Below are 16938 nucleotides of genomic sequence, written 5' to 3'. Positions count from 1 at the left end.
TGATTCCATCTATTTCAAGCTATTCTTGTACTCATCCTTGTAAATTGTCCCAATTCCAGATTTGAGGAGAAAGCTCTTTTAGGCCGGGATGGCTTATAATAAAGCATAAATGCCTCAGTCTAGGGTAGGCTAGGGTTAAGTGTAAATGGTGTAGATGTAACATGTGAAGGATCTTTTTGCCATTTTACAAACATTACATGTTTGAGGTCTCAACCTCCCACCAACTAAGAGGGTTAATGCTCTTGGTCACCATAGCTTGGGGTGCATACCATGCTGCAACCACTTATCATTTGATTCTCAAACAACCTTGGTAATACCATTTCATGCCTAGCTACCTTGGCTATGGTTTCTTGGCATTTTATGTCTATTTCTTGTATTTTCAGTTTAATGGCTTCCTGTGGGAATTAGCTTCTTTACAAAATCATGTGTTGAATCGTGCTTCCACTAAGGCACTGAAGATGATCGCACCGTTCGAAGCTTGGCATGGCAAGAAATCCAAAGTAGACTACTTTCGGGTGTTTGGTTGCATAGCCTATGCACATGTTCTGAAAGAGCTTCGTGGGAAGCTTGATTGACAAGGTTGTAAAATGCATATTTATTGGCTACAGTTCGGAGAGCAAGGGCTATGGCTTGTATGACCCACACACGAAGAAAGTCTTTGTCAGTAGGGATGTCCTATTTGCTGAAAATGCTGCATTTTCACATGACCAGTTTCAAATACCAGCCACCCATGACATTGATGATGTGTTTGAGGGTCTTTTGCCACTTACTTTGGAGTCTGTGCCTGCTGTAAATGGCAGGACAGACTTAATACAACAAGCTGTTGCTGCACCATATACTCTTGAACAGTAGGGTATCGATGATGGTTTGCCACATGCTGTGGAAGAAGTAGTACAACATGAAAGGGCTGCTGTAAATACAGCCAAAACAGTCCCAAGATGGCTGTTACAGACTCTCTAGGAGAGTAAAATGGATGCTCCTATACCTCAGTGCACTAGAAGGGTTGCCAGAAATGTAGCAAATGATGCAGGGGGCACATTTGAATGATTTTACGGAAGTAGATGTTTGTGATGAGCATGTGTTTATGAGCTCACTATTGGATGATGATGAGCCTACTTCCTTGGACGAAGCTTAGCAAGATGTACATTGGATGCAGGCCATGCAAGATGAGTTAGACTCTATTGCCACTAACTCTACATGGGATCTTGTGGATTTACCACCTGGCAAGAAGGCCATTGGCACAAAATGGGTTTTTAAACTCAAACGCAAGGCTGATGGTACAATTGACATGTACAAAGCACAGTTGGTAGCAAAAGGCTATGCACAAAAGAAGGGTATAGATTATGAAGAAACTTTTGCTCCTACATCCCGTATGAGTAAAGTGAGATGTGTGATTGCTATGGCTGCAAATTATGGCTGGAAAGTACATCAGTTGGATATTAAGACAGCATTCTTGAATGGGGATTTGCATGAGGATGTTTATGTGTCACAACCTCCAGGGTTTGCGATTAGGGGGAAAGAGCACATGGTATGCAAGTTGCATAAAGCTCTTTATGGTCTCAAACAGGCTCCTCGTGCATGGCACTTCACAATTGATGCTTATTTGGCTAGCAAAGGGTTCAAAAATAGTCCAACTGCTCCCACTCTATACATTAAGAATGAGGGAGAGAACTTGCTAATTATCATTCTTTATGTAAATGACATGCTGCTTACTGGACCTATAGAAGAAAAAATTGCAGATTTTAAGGCTGAATTAAAACATGCATTTGCTATGTTAGATATGGGCTGTCTACACTATTATTTAGGGATTCAATTCACTCAAAATCAGCATGGTATCATCATGTCATAGTCACAATATGTGGATATGTTGTTACATAGGTTTAGTATTCAAGATTGCAAACCTATGTGCACTCCTATGGAGCCAGGCTTAAAGCTGTCTAGCATGATGGTGAAGAGATGTTTGATTTTGCAATTTACAGCCAGGCTATTGGTTGTCTTATTTATCTTTACAACACACTCCTTGACATTCAGTATGTAGTATCTCAGATGAGTAGGTATATGCATAGCCCACTGACCATACATTGACAAGTTGTTAAGCAGATCTTTAGATATTTGTAAGGTACTTAGTCACATGCATTATTATTTCCTAGGGGGGAAGACTTTCACTTACAGGATTACAGTGATTCAGATTGGATTGGTGATGTAGATACTAGGCAGTCTACTAGTGGACACTGTTTCTTTCTAGGCCGTTCATGCATTTCATGGCTAAGCAAGAAACAACCTACAGTGGCTACCTCGTCTTGTGAGGCTGAGTATAGGGCAGCCTTCACGGCAACAGTGGAATGTGTATGGTTGCGTAGATTGTTGGCTGATCTACATTTACCATTGGAGGGTTCTACACCCATTCTTTTTGATAGTCGAAGTGCTATTGCAGTAGCACGAAATCCTATGTTTCATACTCGCACGAAACACATAGAGGTGCATTATCATTATGTCAAAGAGAGATGCTATCTAGGAGAGATCAGCTTGATGTATGTATCTACATAGAAAAATGTTGCAGACGTTTTCACCAAGGCATTACCACATGAGAAGTTTGAGGCTTTTCGAAAGTCCTTAAATTTGTTACCCTTTGGTGATTGATCATCCTTATACTTCATCACATTGGCACTGTAGGGGGGTGTTAGAATTTGCCAATTCTATGTTCAGAGCCCAATGTAATTTGTGTGGTGTGGACACTTATTGAAGTGTTAATGTGAGGCGTGTACACCTAGTGTCTTAGAAACTTAAAAGTAGTGATGCTAGACTCTAGAGTAAAATAAACCTAACTCTAGTTAGTTGGTGGAAGGTTGGTAACCCTTGACCTAAATATAAGTTATACTTTCACTCTATCTTTCATTCTAGCAAGTACACTCTTTATCTCTTTGCTTTAGCTCACTCTCTTGCTATCATTGTTTCTTTTCTCTCTCCATAGCTGGTTGCCATTTTCCAACAATGTTGATTGCAGCAAAGCATTTTTAAAAGGTAGATGAGTTCAACCTTCTCAATGAAAGATTTGGGGGTAGCTGAACACGTTTTGTGCATGCGCATTAAAAGAGATAGAGAGCATCACTTGTTGTTTCTCTCATGGGACAAATACATTAGCAAAGCACTTTATAGGTTTAATATGGCTGATGCTAAGCCTCTTGGTGTGTCTTTACCGCCACATACAAAGCTTAGCAAAACTGATTAGCCAAAGGATGATGCAATTGCTAGTGCTATGAAGGGCATATCTTATGTATTAGCTTGTGGAACTTTGATGTATACCATGGTTGCAACTTGCCTTGACATTGTTCATTTGTGGGAGTTGTTAGTAGATTCATGTCTAACCTTGGTAAGCCACGTGGGGAAGGAGTGAAATGTATCTTCAGATACTTAAAAGGTACACAAGAGAAGTGGATATGCTATGGAAAAGATACAATAGAGTTGCAGGGATTTTGTGATTCGGACATTGCAAGAGATCTTGACACTAAGAAATCTACCAGTGGGTATGCCTTTACTTTAGCTGGTGGGGCTCTCTCTTGGTGTTCAAGGTTGTAGAAAATTGTGGCACTGAGTACTATAGAGGTTGGATATATTTCAGCCACAAAAGCTTTTAAGGAAGCTATTTGGCCTGGTCGTTTGATCAAGGATTTTGGTCTTTCTTCATGTACTTCAGTGCTTGGTTGCGATAGTTGGAGTGTAGTACGTTTGGCTAAGAATGCCATGTTTCTTGCACGCACCAAACACAGATTTTCGGTACCACTTCATTTGACAGGTCTTGGATGATGGTCTTGTCACATTGACTAAGGTCAAAACCCAAGATAACCTTGTAGATGCTCTCAGTAAGAGTCTTGCAAAGGCTTAACATGAGCATTATATTCGATTAGTGGGAGTTGGTTAGCTTAAAGTACCACTTCGGGCCTTTAAGTGGGAGGTTATTGGGTGTAAAGTACCTTCGGGTGTAAAGTTCCTTCATCTCCATATATAAAGTTATATAGGTGTGAACAAACTCTTATTTGTACCCTAACATATAAATACATTTTATTCATTGTGTATCGGTATAATCTGGTACAATCATCTTGGGATTCTCTCACTCTCACACTCAACATTGTTGCTCCACACTTGACTCACACTCCCATTGCGCACTGATCCATTGCTTGCCTTGTTGCTTATTTTTCTTTTTGTAGCATTGATCAACAGTGTGACCAATATACTTGCAGTATCAGCATTGGGCGGTTCTTTCTTGGTGTAGAAGGCTGTTGGTGCAATGTCAACATGTTTGTTGTGCCTCTCGTCATCCAAAAGGATGACAACAATTTCTTTATATTTCATCTCTCGAGCCACCTTGAGAGTTGTCATGGTTTCATGGAATTATATTTCTTTCATCAAGCTATTAAGAAGTATAGCCTTTTTATCATCATCATCCATATGGCTTTTGAGAGTGGTCAATTGTTAGCAAAGAAGGCTTAAATGGTCAAGATGTTGCTCAAGAATCTTTGAAGGATTGTAGGAGATACTAAACAATTGCATATTTACAAATAATTTGGAATTATTAATGTCTCCCAAATGTGGTTTGAAGGCCATTTCATATCTCTTTTGCCTTTTTTGTAAGATCAAGGTGATGAAGAAGGTTGTTAGAGAGGCCAAGATCGATGATAGCAAGTACACTTTCATTCTTCTCGAGCTGCTCTTGATGAAGTTGTGCGTTGCCCCGAACATGCTTTGGCTTGTCAGAGAGGCCGAGCTCGATGATGGCAAGTGCACTTTCATTCTTCTCTAGCCACTCTTGATGAAGTTGTGCGTTGCCTTGTCTCATTAGTGGAGACGACTTTCCATGTGCCTTGTTGCATGAGTATGAATTGGATCTTTGTGTTCCGGATGGAAAGCCAATGCTCAAGAAATTTTCAATCGTGATGCCATCTCTCGACATCTTGATGGCAGATGCCATGAGAAGAGATTGAATTGAAGAAGCCCCAAATTTTGTGATAAAATTTTTGAGAAATTTTAAGGGGAAAGGAAAAATAGGGATAAGATTTGGGTAAATTCGAATGATTTGAAGTGAGATTTGATGGCTGATGTAAAAAGCCCCAAATTTGATTGCCAATATTTGTGAAATTTTGAAATCTCAAATTTCATGTAAACAATCCCTTGAATTAAAAAAAGGATTAAGGTTTAAGAAAAACCTTATTGCTGCCCATAATTTGGTCATGGGGCTGAAGATGTAGCCGTGGGTTGATGGCAAATATAGTTGGCTGGAATCCGATCGGTGCAGATTGAAGACGTGGTGTGCAGCAAGGTGATAGTGACACGTGAGTAGGAGGTGATGGATGACTATTGTCGGGGCAACAAGATTGGCCTCCATAGGTTTGTGCCACACTGGAGTGACTGTCGATAGTAGGCTAGGCTGCAGGGAAGGTGGAGTTCAACGGGTAGGATAGATGATCACATGGTAGGATAGTTGCTATGTGATGCATGGCAAGCTGAGAGTACGCAACAGGGCAGATTGCAGCGAGTAGTGTTGAGTTGGGCGACACCCAAGCAAAACAGTCGTCAGATAGTGAGGTCAAGCTTCAGCACCGTGCTCTTCCTTTTTTTTCCCCCTTTTAATTTTAAAAACTTTTTCTTCATCCTTTGTGCATCTTCTTCTCTTGTTGTAGTCTTGGGTTGAGACCTCCTTTTTGTACTCTTCAATTGGTTGCTTGAGGTGCTTCTTCAACCTTTGATGTACATGGATAGAGCAAATCTTCTTTCGCTTTGATACCATTTTTGGATATGGAGTTGATTTATGTCTAGGAGGCTATGGAGGATGAATTTCCATGATGGATGGAGAGAGAGAGAGAGAGAGAATTTGTGCAAGTACACAACAAGTTGAATAGATTGATGTGATACTTTATGATGAAAGTATAAGTGATAGGGCCTAAATATATAGGTTGAGATATCCACCTACACCTTTGATTCTTATTAAATGCTAAGTGGTGTAAAAGGTGTTCATGTAGGGATAAATTAATCTAACAACGACTCTGTTGATGAGTAATCATTAGCTACAGGTCTAGGTTTAGGCTCTAGCCATGCAGTCCTAGGCGATGGCTGTAGGGGTCCCTTTTTAAGTGTGTCAATATAGATGATGTAGGTCATCCCTCACAACTCTCTACAGCCAGAGGAGTGTGAGAGAGTAGTGATGGTAGGATGATTAGTCTCATATATTCTTCTATGTAGGGGCATAGGATCTAGAGAGGGTTCTCCTTGACGCATGGTGGCAGTTTGAAATTTGGGAGTTGGGATTGTCATTGAGGCTTATGATGAGCTCTTTGATAGAGAGTGGAATTGGCTTCTAGTCCAAGTTCTCATGGTAGGACACTTTGGAGATTTGACCAAAGGAGAGGAATCCATGGTCATTTATGCATTGCGACATTAGTGAGAGGATGGTTATGTGTTTACTTACAGAGGAGACGTTCTATATGCTGATTTTAGTGGAGAGATGGAGTTGGTGCCATTGCCTACACAACTAGTGACTCGTATTGTTTTTATATTGTCTCTTGTCTTGGCATATGGATTCCATATCCCGAGCATTCTTTTGAGTTCTCTTTTGTAGCGTTCTTCTCTTTTCTTTGCAGTTTTTCTTTTCTCTCTTGAGTCATGTAGTCTATTACAACATATTTACATGCTTCATCGCTGTATCCAATTCTGACAGTGTGTTCATGCTAGATGATTGTAAGATAGAGAGAAGAGAGTTAAAAAATAGACTGAAATAATACATCCAAATAAGTAGGTTGACTAGCATCATCAAATGTTAGAAATATAGGTAAGCTAGCATTAAATGTGCACCACATAAAAAGTGAAATGTACTCTTAATTGAGTTTGTATAGCCATGATATGTATGTTGGTAACACCCTCTATCAAATCTTGGGTGATAAGTACAATAAAATTACAATGATGAAAGACTCGCCATAGTAGATACAATGATGAAAATCGGATAGGACCATGGATACCGAAGTAGTAGGTGATTAAGCCACCACCAAGATGCCTTGGAAAGACTAATGTTGATGGCGATTGTATCGGTCCTTTGACCATAAAGAGCAAAAAAAGTTGAATTTGGATGCTTATCGTGAACTAGCTCCATGGAGTGCACTATCATGACTCGCATTCCTTGCCTTTGGCTAGATCGCCAAAGTGTCCCCTCATGTGGAAACACAGTTGGAGCAAATGCCATTCTTTGTCTCACCTCCTAGTGTCAGCTTGAAAGGCAAACTAGCTTAAGTATTTGAATTTGCTAGACTTTAGCGGTGCATGTAGAAAACCATGCTCAGTCACACTCCCTCTCTAGCACTAGAGAGTTGCAAGGGATGATGGCACCACTAGGGCTAGAAGAATGATTTTGGGGCTGTTGTGATCTTTGCCATATGATTAAGATCATACTCAGAATGCGAGGATGATGAAGAGTGCAAGGAGTTCTTGCCCTTCTTCTTCTTCTTCTTCTTCTTCTTCTCTTTCTCTTTCTACAATGTTGCTAGTTTTTTACAATCATCATGGAGTTGCCCCTTTTTGCCACAATTGTAGCATTGACTCTTATTATTCTTCTATGGGTCACCCCTCTTTGAAGCACCCTAGACACATGAATGACGGTCTCCAAGTCTCTAGATCAAGATGGAAACCCCCTCTATAAGGGTAATGCAGACTCATGCTCAAGTGGAATCAATGCCAGATATTGTGCAGTTGAGTGTAGAAGGCAACTTCTCTCATGGTCAACAAAGCCTCATACATAAGTTGGAGCTTCTCCCACACTTTAAGAGATGTCCTACAAGAAATGACCATTTGAATGACTTCCTTTGAGATGCATCGAAGATGTGTCGAGTATGTATTGGCATTGTTGTTGTTCCAATCGAAAATTGCTTCCTCATGATTGTCTTTGTCCCGATTAGATGGAATAGGTGAGGGTTTCTAGGAATGCAAGGTAGAGAGTTGCTTTTGAACAAAGGCTTTCATCACTGCAGTCCATGTTAGATAGTCGGGGCTTTTAAGCTTGTCATTAGTGCTGCAAAATGGAGGAGCCATTGATAGATGATATACAGAGAAGATGAGTAGGGGGTTTTAGAGAGAATATGCCATGGGGACGTGTATTTTTAAATTGATGCTTCAGCATAATTTAAGTTGTGCACATGTGAGAAGCACATGTAAAGTGCAAGTTATTTTGGGCACGATGACAGTCCAAAACCGAAGTTGGGAAGTGGGGAACATTGGCAAAAGTTGTTGCAAGCTATGCTGGACAAGTGCTAGTGGGTGCCTATGGACAATCTTTGCTCTAGGCATTAAAGGGGTCCTTAGAAATGACTTGTGGTGTCATTCGGGCTACAATAAAGTAGACATTGAATGCTTAGATTAATGTTAAAAACTTTCAGTTAATGCTTAAACTAAGCTTAAAAGACTTTCAAGTTCAAAAAGCTTAGTGCAGCAGTTGGGGCTTCATTCCAGCCTTTGATTGACAAATTTCTCTCTCCTTTGTCAAGCTCTCGGTTCTTCTCAGCAGAATTAAAGAGGACAGCATTGAATTTGGTACCATAAACCCTAATTTCTACTGAATTTATGGTTTCTCAGTTTTTTGGGACGTGTGCCCACAAATTGGGAACCTAGTGATTAGTGCAGCTGCTGGAATTCAAGGAATTACAGCAGATCTGAAAGGAATTCTCATCTACAGTTTGATTGGCTTGCATGCGGGTGTTCTTGGCCCAATTTGTTCCCATTTGCACTTGAATCAAGGGGTAAATTGAGTCTTGATGTTGTTGTCATTAGTGACAGTCCAAAATGCTCAAATTTGTAGAGAGATTAGCCTACATTTCTGTGTACTAAAGATTTGAAGGAATACAAGCTAAAGAAATACCGTAAGGGGTGCTAATTTTCGGGCCAATGTCGGTTGTCTCCAATCTAAGTGGTAGTGTGTTTATTTCAGATTTGTGAATTTGATGCTTTAAAAAAAAAAAACCCAACCTAACCCAAAACCACCACCACCCAGCCCCACATCACAGCCCACATGTAAAGGGCCACACTTTGCAGCACTCTACAATTCCCTCTAGTGGAAGCTTTTAGTTATGCATCTGTTATGATGTCTAGAGCATAGGTATATGTTGTTTCGATCATTTGTGTGGCTTTGTGAAAGGGCAGCAACTTCTGAGTTTTTTTGGAGTATTATGCCTTGTGAATTTGTTTCTACACGACGTAATGTTTTTTAACCTGAACAGGAAACTACGAGAAGAAGTTTATAGACGGAAATATCAGTGTGGACACTTGCGAGGATAAGGCTGATGTGCTGCCTGGTCGAAAAAGAAGGAAGCGTCCACCTGTTGGAGAAGATGTTGATTTCCACAGGGAGCTTTTAGGAATGCTGGAATGTAACAGTAAGCTTTTAGCCACTCATGTGGATTCACGAAACTTCAACAGTCATCTTGACAGAAGTCAGAGAAAGGAACACAATGAAAGTACTGTACAGGTGCTAGAAAAACTCACTGAAGCACTATGCAAGATTGCAGACAAACTTTAGGGAAGGGGATCGTAAGTTCTCCTCATGCTTCCAGAAATACTCAGGCTTGTTAGGAAAGCTAGAGACACCCTTTGTTCTTCCAGATAGTACAAAGACTTAGAAGCAGCCTATGATCTTGACACCATATGGGTATCGTGAAGTGGCTGATCGGTGAATCATTTATGAAATTATCAGGAGCTCAAAGTCTTTCTACAGATGCTTAAGTTGAAGAAGTTTACACAATGTTTACAGCAGTTACAACAGAACCGAGTTTTGGACCTTCAGCTGTCCACTCGTCCAGTTCAGGATGCATGGAATTCTCGGCTTGTACTTAATTGAAGCAATGTTACTATCATAAGAGACTACAATGCCTTCCGTATTTTCTGGGTGGATTGTTTTTTGGCCACATTGATCTCATGGATGATGGAATTGAAACTTTTTACTCTGTTAATATCATGGTGGTAGCATTTTTTCTCTTTCCTAAACGACTTGGATGGTGGATGTATCTCACCTCTTTTGTTGGTAGTGTATCAAGTATGTTTAGCATGCAATAGCCATTAAAATATGGTTGCTGTACACACAAGAGTCTATCTTATGGACAGGCCCATTCAAACATATTGTTGTTTAATTATATGGATTATGATGTGGTTAGATTATGCAACTAGATGGTTGGATATTCTTGATGGATCTGGGAAGCGACTTTGGCAGGGTTTGAGTGTCGACAAATTTACAATTCATTTTATTGTTTCAGGAGGGGAAAACTTACCTAGTATGATAAAGAGCATGAGTTCCACAGTTTTTATGACACTTATTTCAAGTTGGAATGGTTTCCAAGTACTGACTTTGGCATATCAGGAAGGGAAAACTGCAAGATTCTTCTCATTCCTCTTCTTAGTGTGATGAAGCACATGAGCTTAACAGTTTATCAGAGAGAGAGAGAGAGAGAGAGCATGAGCGTGCAAGCATCACGAAACAGACGTAGGTCCCCAGTACAACCATGTAGATATCAACAGCAATCACCCCATATGCCTTGATGCACATGCTTCTTGAGTTTCACTAGCCAGCCTAGTGATCATGCTGTACCGTAGTCCTTTTGGGGCCAGTTTAAATTGAGCTTTATGAGTTATTGGAACCAAGTAGACCAGTTTAAATTATGAAATGTCCCAAGAGCAAAATATTTGATCTTCATTCATATTGCTAACCATTGGACAGTTGCATTTTATGCACAGAATTGCGCAGGCAAAGGTTTGATTGGATGAGAGAGAGAGAGAGAGAGAGAGAGCAGATTGTGTAGATGACTTGGCTATATTTAGCAGATTGTACTGGTGGATCCTTGAATTGTGTGGTGGTTGAAATTTGTAGATAGCCTATGTAGACTGACTGTCTAGTGGATGACCTAGTTGACATGATGATCTTAGTCAAAAGTTGAAACAATGAGAGAGAGAGAGAGAGAGAGAGAGAGAGAGAGAGAGAGAGAGAGAGAGTTTTGTTATAAATGAAATATGTTTCTAATTTTTGTTAGCTTTTGTATATATTTAACATAGCGCAACATTTACATGCATACACACATACATACATAAATATACATGGATATAATATATAAGCATGCCTTAGTGAGCAACTAGGTTAACATGTGTAGCCATGTGCTTGTTTTTGAATGGTATGGAGTAGTGTAAAAGCAAACACATCAGCCGTGGTAGATATCAAGTTTGGTCAATGGATGAGCAATTGGTGGATCACTCCAAGATATTAAAGGATTGTTGTGAATCGATCGTCGATCCAATGTCTTGTTTATGATTGTCGTTGTTTTGGAGATTCAGATTGACAAATCAACGATGCTTGGAAGTTGTAGTTCTAACGGTACATCAGTAAAATCCTTTTTGTATAGTTTGGCAATAGTGTTCACTAGGTGCTTGTTTTGGTCTCTATTTGGATTACATGGTCCACATTTTGTTATTATGATGCTTTCTCTTCTTCTTCTACTTGGCCCTCATGGTGGTGGTTGCGGTAGGCTAAACTCAAACTACAGGAAATTGATGACGAGATTGGTAGAGTTCGACATGAGCAAAGTACTCTCTTTCTCTCTCTCTCTCTCGCATGATAACTACACAATTCCTGTGCCTACTACACTAGCACACTACTATGCTGGCATATTGTTGTGCAATGCAATTGCACTATTGTGTTGGTGTACACCTTGGGATACATTTCAAGTGGGTTTTTTTGGATGGATGTACACGTCGATAGCAAGAGGGCCAACATGGCCATTCATAAGGGGTTAAAATTTTGGTTGATGGGAACAAGAAGAGGACCATGTATACCATGTATATTGATGGCCATAGGAGTTGTGGGTCCCCAAAATTTCTTTTTGGAAGCATCCTCTCTCTCTCTCTCTCTCTCTCTCTCATTTCATTGTGTGCTGAGAGAGTATCCATGGCAGCTTGTGCTAGCCACCTCCTTAAACGGGTAACCTCTCTATCTCCCTCTCTCCATGGTAGATAGACATCCATACATACATGGCTTGGGATCCTAGCCTCTTTCTCAAACATGCTCTCTCTCTCTCTCTCTCTCTCTCTCTCTCTCTCCTCCACCCCATGGCAACAAGACTTCCATGACTCCACCATGGAGGCTTGTTTATGAAGCAAGTAACTCTCTCTCTCTCTCTCTCTCTCTCTCTCTCTCTCTCTCTCTCTCTCTCCATGTTTGCTCACCCTAATACATAATCTTCCAAAAAGTAGCACGAGAATGGGATCCCTACAACAAGTAATCTCCTCTCTTCTCTCTCTCTCTCTCTCTCTCATGGTGCACTTTCTATTTTGCACCTTCAAAACTCATGGACCCTGCTATACTTTGTAGGGGAGAAGGAGAGCTTAAGGAGGCGATCTACCATTGCAATGTGCTTAAAACAGGCAAGAGGGAGATTGGATGTAGGTATTGGCTTTGTGTTGAACTATGTATAATGTAGATGTATTTTTCTATATTAGATCTTAGAAAGCTTTTGTTGCTTCCATGTAAGTGTTTGAGATATAAGAAGCTTCAGGTTTTGACTCTTCGTATAGCAAAGGCAAAGTATGGGACTTGCGAATGCGAATTGGCTTCACGAATGAGCAAAGTTGATGCTAACTCACATCGACCTTGCACATTGTGATGGGCCTGAGTGTTGCTTTGCGATTAGGCTTTGATGTAGGAATAGAAGATGATTAAATATCACATCTTTGATGTAGAAATTTACTTTCTTTGCCTCTCATATAGATTTGTCCAAGTCGAAAGACTATAGAACAAGGAAGTGTTTTTGTACTTTTCTTATTTGTAAAAACAAAACTCAATGAAAATGTACTTCTTCCATTTTGAAGCACAAATGTATTGTAGCAATATTCTTTCTTTTATCTTTGGGCTCTCAATGTATGCGAAACCCTCCATTCTCTAGGTTATTGCATTGTCCTTGCATGAGGGATGCTTAGCCAAGGTAGTATATTTGTTTATAAGTGGTTGAGTTATGTGTTCCAATCCTAAAGTAATATATGTTTTATGTATGTGGCCAAGTTTTCTATTCCATTGGATATGAAATCATTTATTTTCCATGTTCGACTCAAGTATGATGTAAACCATGAAAATGCTTATCTTCTATCAAAATGAAGCAAATGTCATAAAAATTCCATCATATGTGCCATACTAAGCAATTTGTTAATCAACTTGAAGCCTTTCTTACTACTTCACCCTTGTATGCCGCATCTAATTTGCATGAAGAGTGCATGCTGAAAGAGCATATGTTGAGGCATAGGTGTAATTACATGAATACTTAGAAATTCAATTACATAAAGCGATGGTGTGACTTGAGAACCAAAGTGTATGATGAGATATGAATGTAATTACATAAAGGCATATATGTAATTACACAAAGACCTTATATATATATATATATATATATATATATATATATATATATATATTGCCTTATTTCCAAGGCAAATTGGTTGGGGTAAGGGCCGGAGCTTTAAGGGGCTTATATTTAATGACTATCCGTTGCACTGCATTGCACGAATAGATAAGCTTTATGCGCAAAAGGTCTATATATATATATATATATATATATATATATATATATATATATATATATATATATATATATATATATATATATATATATATATATATATATATATATAGAGAGAGAGAGAGAGAGAGAGAGAGAGAGAGAGAGAGAGAGAGAGAGAGAGAGAGAGAGAGAGAGAGAGAGATAACTTTGCTAAGACATGTTATTGGTACTACGACTACTATAAACATATGCTTGGGTAAAGACATTGGCAAGGAATTCCTTGGGCACATTTCATGGAGCATAATCAGAGACATATTGATGGAGGATGTGGAGATAAATCATTTTTGGCATTGGGCTTCTTTCATCCATATGGTAATTATCATTCAAAGAGGACATAAATGCTAACATTATCATAGAAAGACAAGGACAAAGGTACCACATTTGAGCTTACTACCACATACAAATGTGTGATGAGACATAAACGTAATTACATTAAGACATGTAATTACTAGAGCACCCAAGTTATAGGATGAGGCATAGATTAATTACATGAATAGAACTTGATGCTGTCATTTTAAGACATGTAATTACTGGAGCACCCAAGTGTAGGATGAGGCATAGATGTAATTACATGAGGCTTTGATATCAAGTTTAACCAATTGTCACATGTGGCAATGATAGTGATAAAATCTATACACATATATAAGAAGAGACTGAGAGAGCACAAGGACTAGGGTTGTTGGCCCAAATTGATGTATATTGATCTAACCAACTCAAGGAAATACATGAGTACAAGATTTTTTGACATGTAAAGCTTCTTTTAGTTTAGCATTTTGTTTGCCATGTCCCAAAAGCATCATACAAGTCTCATATTAGTATGTAGAAGTCTCTCATTTGTTCTGTAATTTTATATCTACAATCATGGGAGTACAGTCTATTTCCTTCTATAATTGATGGAGCATGAATGCTTTTGTAACTCCTCTTCTTTAATCGATGTGGTTTTGTTGATGAAGATTAACAATGATATCATTAATTATGAGAATATGTTCTTCTGTGATATATGGGGTTTTGTTAATGAAGATTAATCTTTAAATTGGTTTTAAGAGGAGGTGTTTTCCACATGTTGGTTTTAAGAGGTGTTTTAAATTGGTTTTAAGATTAATCTTTAAATTGGTTTTAAGAGAAGGAGTGAGAGAGTATTAACCAAAAAGGTCCCACACAAGGAAGAAAAAAAAGAGGGGATCAATTTATCAAGTTTTCACATTAGTTTGATACATTGCAAGCCTTAAAGATAAATACAAACAAAAATTCTCAAACCAAAAGTGAGAAGGAATAAAGAGTGATGACAACGTAAGTAATAAGGAGAGAGAGAGAGAGAGAGAGAGAGAGAGAGAGAGAGAGAGAGAGAGAGAGAGAGAGAGAGAGAGAGAGAGAGAGAGAGAGAGAGAGAGAGAGAGAGAGAGAGATGCAATTGACCACAAACAACTTTTGCAACACCAAGGTAACATGTACCAAAAAAAGTTTTTACATGTTGTAAATGTGATTAAAAATGTGGTCCAACATATGTGCCTAAGTAAGCACAATCATGATCAACTTGAAGCCTTTCCTGCTTCTTCCTCCTCACATGCCTTGTCTAATTTCCCTTACATTGTAACCTTAATTTTCTTAGGAGGCTTTGGGAGAGAGGGAAGCCTCCTTAGTTGTGCTTTCCACCTCAAAACTTTCTTGCAGCAATCTAACTCAAAGAATGGACGTGCCACCCTAGCTAGCGAATTCCAATGCAATCTAAGACAATTGGCAACATAAATATTGCCAACCATTAAGGGGAGAGAAAGATGTACACAACTCACACGAAACCCTAGAGAGCAAGTCTATATGATATTCAAAACAACTCACAACTACTACTACCATAGTGTGGCCTTTCCCAAATTTGCACATAGATGTTGCCCCTTTACCATGTTTGGAGATGAGAAAACAACTTGTTTTTAAGCATGCATGCTTCTTATAAAATCAACACAATGACCCCTCCCTTGCATGCAACAATATTATATCAAATATTGTCTCCATTTGCCAAAAGTCTGCACAATAACTTGACCTTTGTTTTTAAAGCTTTTTCCTTGATGTTCTTGCATAAAAAATCAAATTCTAATGTAGAAGTATAAAATTCTAGTCCCAAGTCTAAACCTTGCCCTTATTATCCATATTTAATATTTAAACTCAAAGTTTTTCACTAATCTTCAAAACACCCTGATTATTTAAATGTGCAATTTTCCCTTGCACCTAAAATAATCAATTAATCTTTGGTTCAACTAATGGATCTCCCCATGTATTGTACAAATTATGCAATGCATTGCTTGCCCAAAGAGCTAGAAGTTAATCACATGTTAATCTTGAGCTTGGAAAAACACATCCCTCTGACATACCCTTCTCTTGAAAAAAGCAAGTGTCCTTGATTGCATGAGAGTGTGATGACCAAAAGGCATCTGAAACTAAAGTACATGGAAGCAAATGATATTTACAACATTGCACACCATTGTTGCTAGATGTGCCCATACATGTATTTAGACTATAGCTACCAATATACTAAAACATACAACCAATAAATGGTGTAAGAAAGAGGAACTTTTGAATAGCTATAAGCAACAAGTTCTCCTAGATGATTTTATATAGTAGGCACCCATTTAGTTGTGATTCACAATATTCTTCCATCTAGGTAATATGTACATGAGTCATTAGCTAAATGAAAAGCTATCCTCTTTTGAAGATTTGTCAACTTAAAAGATAGAGGCAAAGAAAATAGGCCTTGTCAAAGCTTTGCATCAAGGAACATAGTTATAATAGCTACATAAATTAAGGGTTACAACTTGTCTCTTGTAACCTTTGCTTATACACATGTGCCACATCACCTTTATGTATACACAAGAACTTTACCAAAAGTGACTGGTCATATTGTAGTGCTTTAGAGTTTGTATAGGGTGGTTGGATTCTCTTCTATGTGATGAAGAGGTTTTGTAGATGACCAATGAAGTAGCTTATAGACTTCAACTACTAGACTATTGATGATTCATATTGATTTTCATGTGAATCTTCTTACACCCTTTCAAGGATATATGCTAGAGGTTTTGATTGATGAGGTTTAGCTTGAAGTTGAAGAATTAGATGAGAAATTATTACAAAAAGAAAATTTGACACATAAGGAAAGGAGGATAAGAGGTTAAGTTTCTTTTTGTTATTCGTGACATTTTAGAATTATTCACCAATGAATGTGAAGTGGATGGAGGAGTGTGACTTAGCAAATTCACCTCACTTATTACAACTTTACCTAGAGACTCCTTAGTTAGATCCAACTTTTGTCAAGGATCCTTTAGGCTAGTAG

The 16938-nt window shown here is 38.7% G+C and overlaps 1 protein-coding gene across 1 annotated transcript in view; it reads left to right on the top strand.

The window, feature by feature from the left end:
• LOC148038877 (trihelix transcription factor ASR3-like) overlaps positions 1 to 10264 on the top strand; it is a 42445-nt gene extending 32181 nt beyond the window's left edge. Inside the window, exon 2 of the mRNA XM_087674768.1 lies at positions 9252 to 10264. Within this exon, the coding sequence (XP_087530894.1) occupies positions 9252 to 9550 (299 nt within the window). The 3' untranslated portion in view covers positions 9551 to 10264. The remainder of the gene's footprint in view (positions 1 to 9251) is intronic.
• The last annotated feature ends 6674 nt before the right edge of the window (positions 10265 to 16938 follow it).

This window comes from Lygodium microphyllum, chromosome 3, assembly GCF_053477565.2.
Source record: "Lygodium microphyllum isolate KBCC chromosome 3, Lygodium_microphyllum_v1.1.10, whole genome shotgun sequence".
In the NCBI taxonomy this organism is placed as follows: domain Eukaryota; kingdom Viridiplantae; phylum Streptophyta; class Polypodiopsida; order Schizaeales; family Lygodiaceae; genus Lygodium; species Lygodium microphyllum.
Note: the sequence above shows the minus strand (reverse complement) of the source record. Positions and strands in the feature narration are given on the sequence as shown.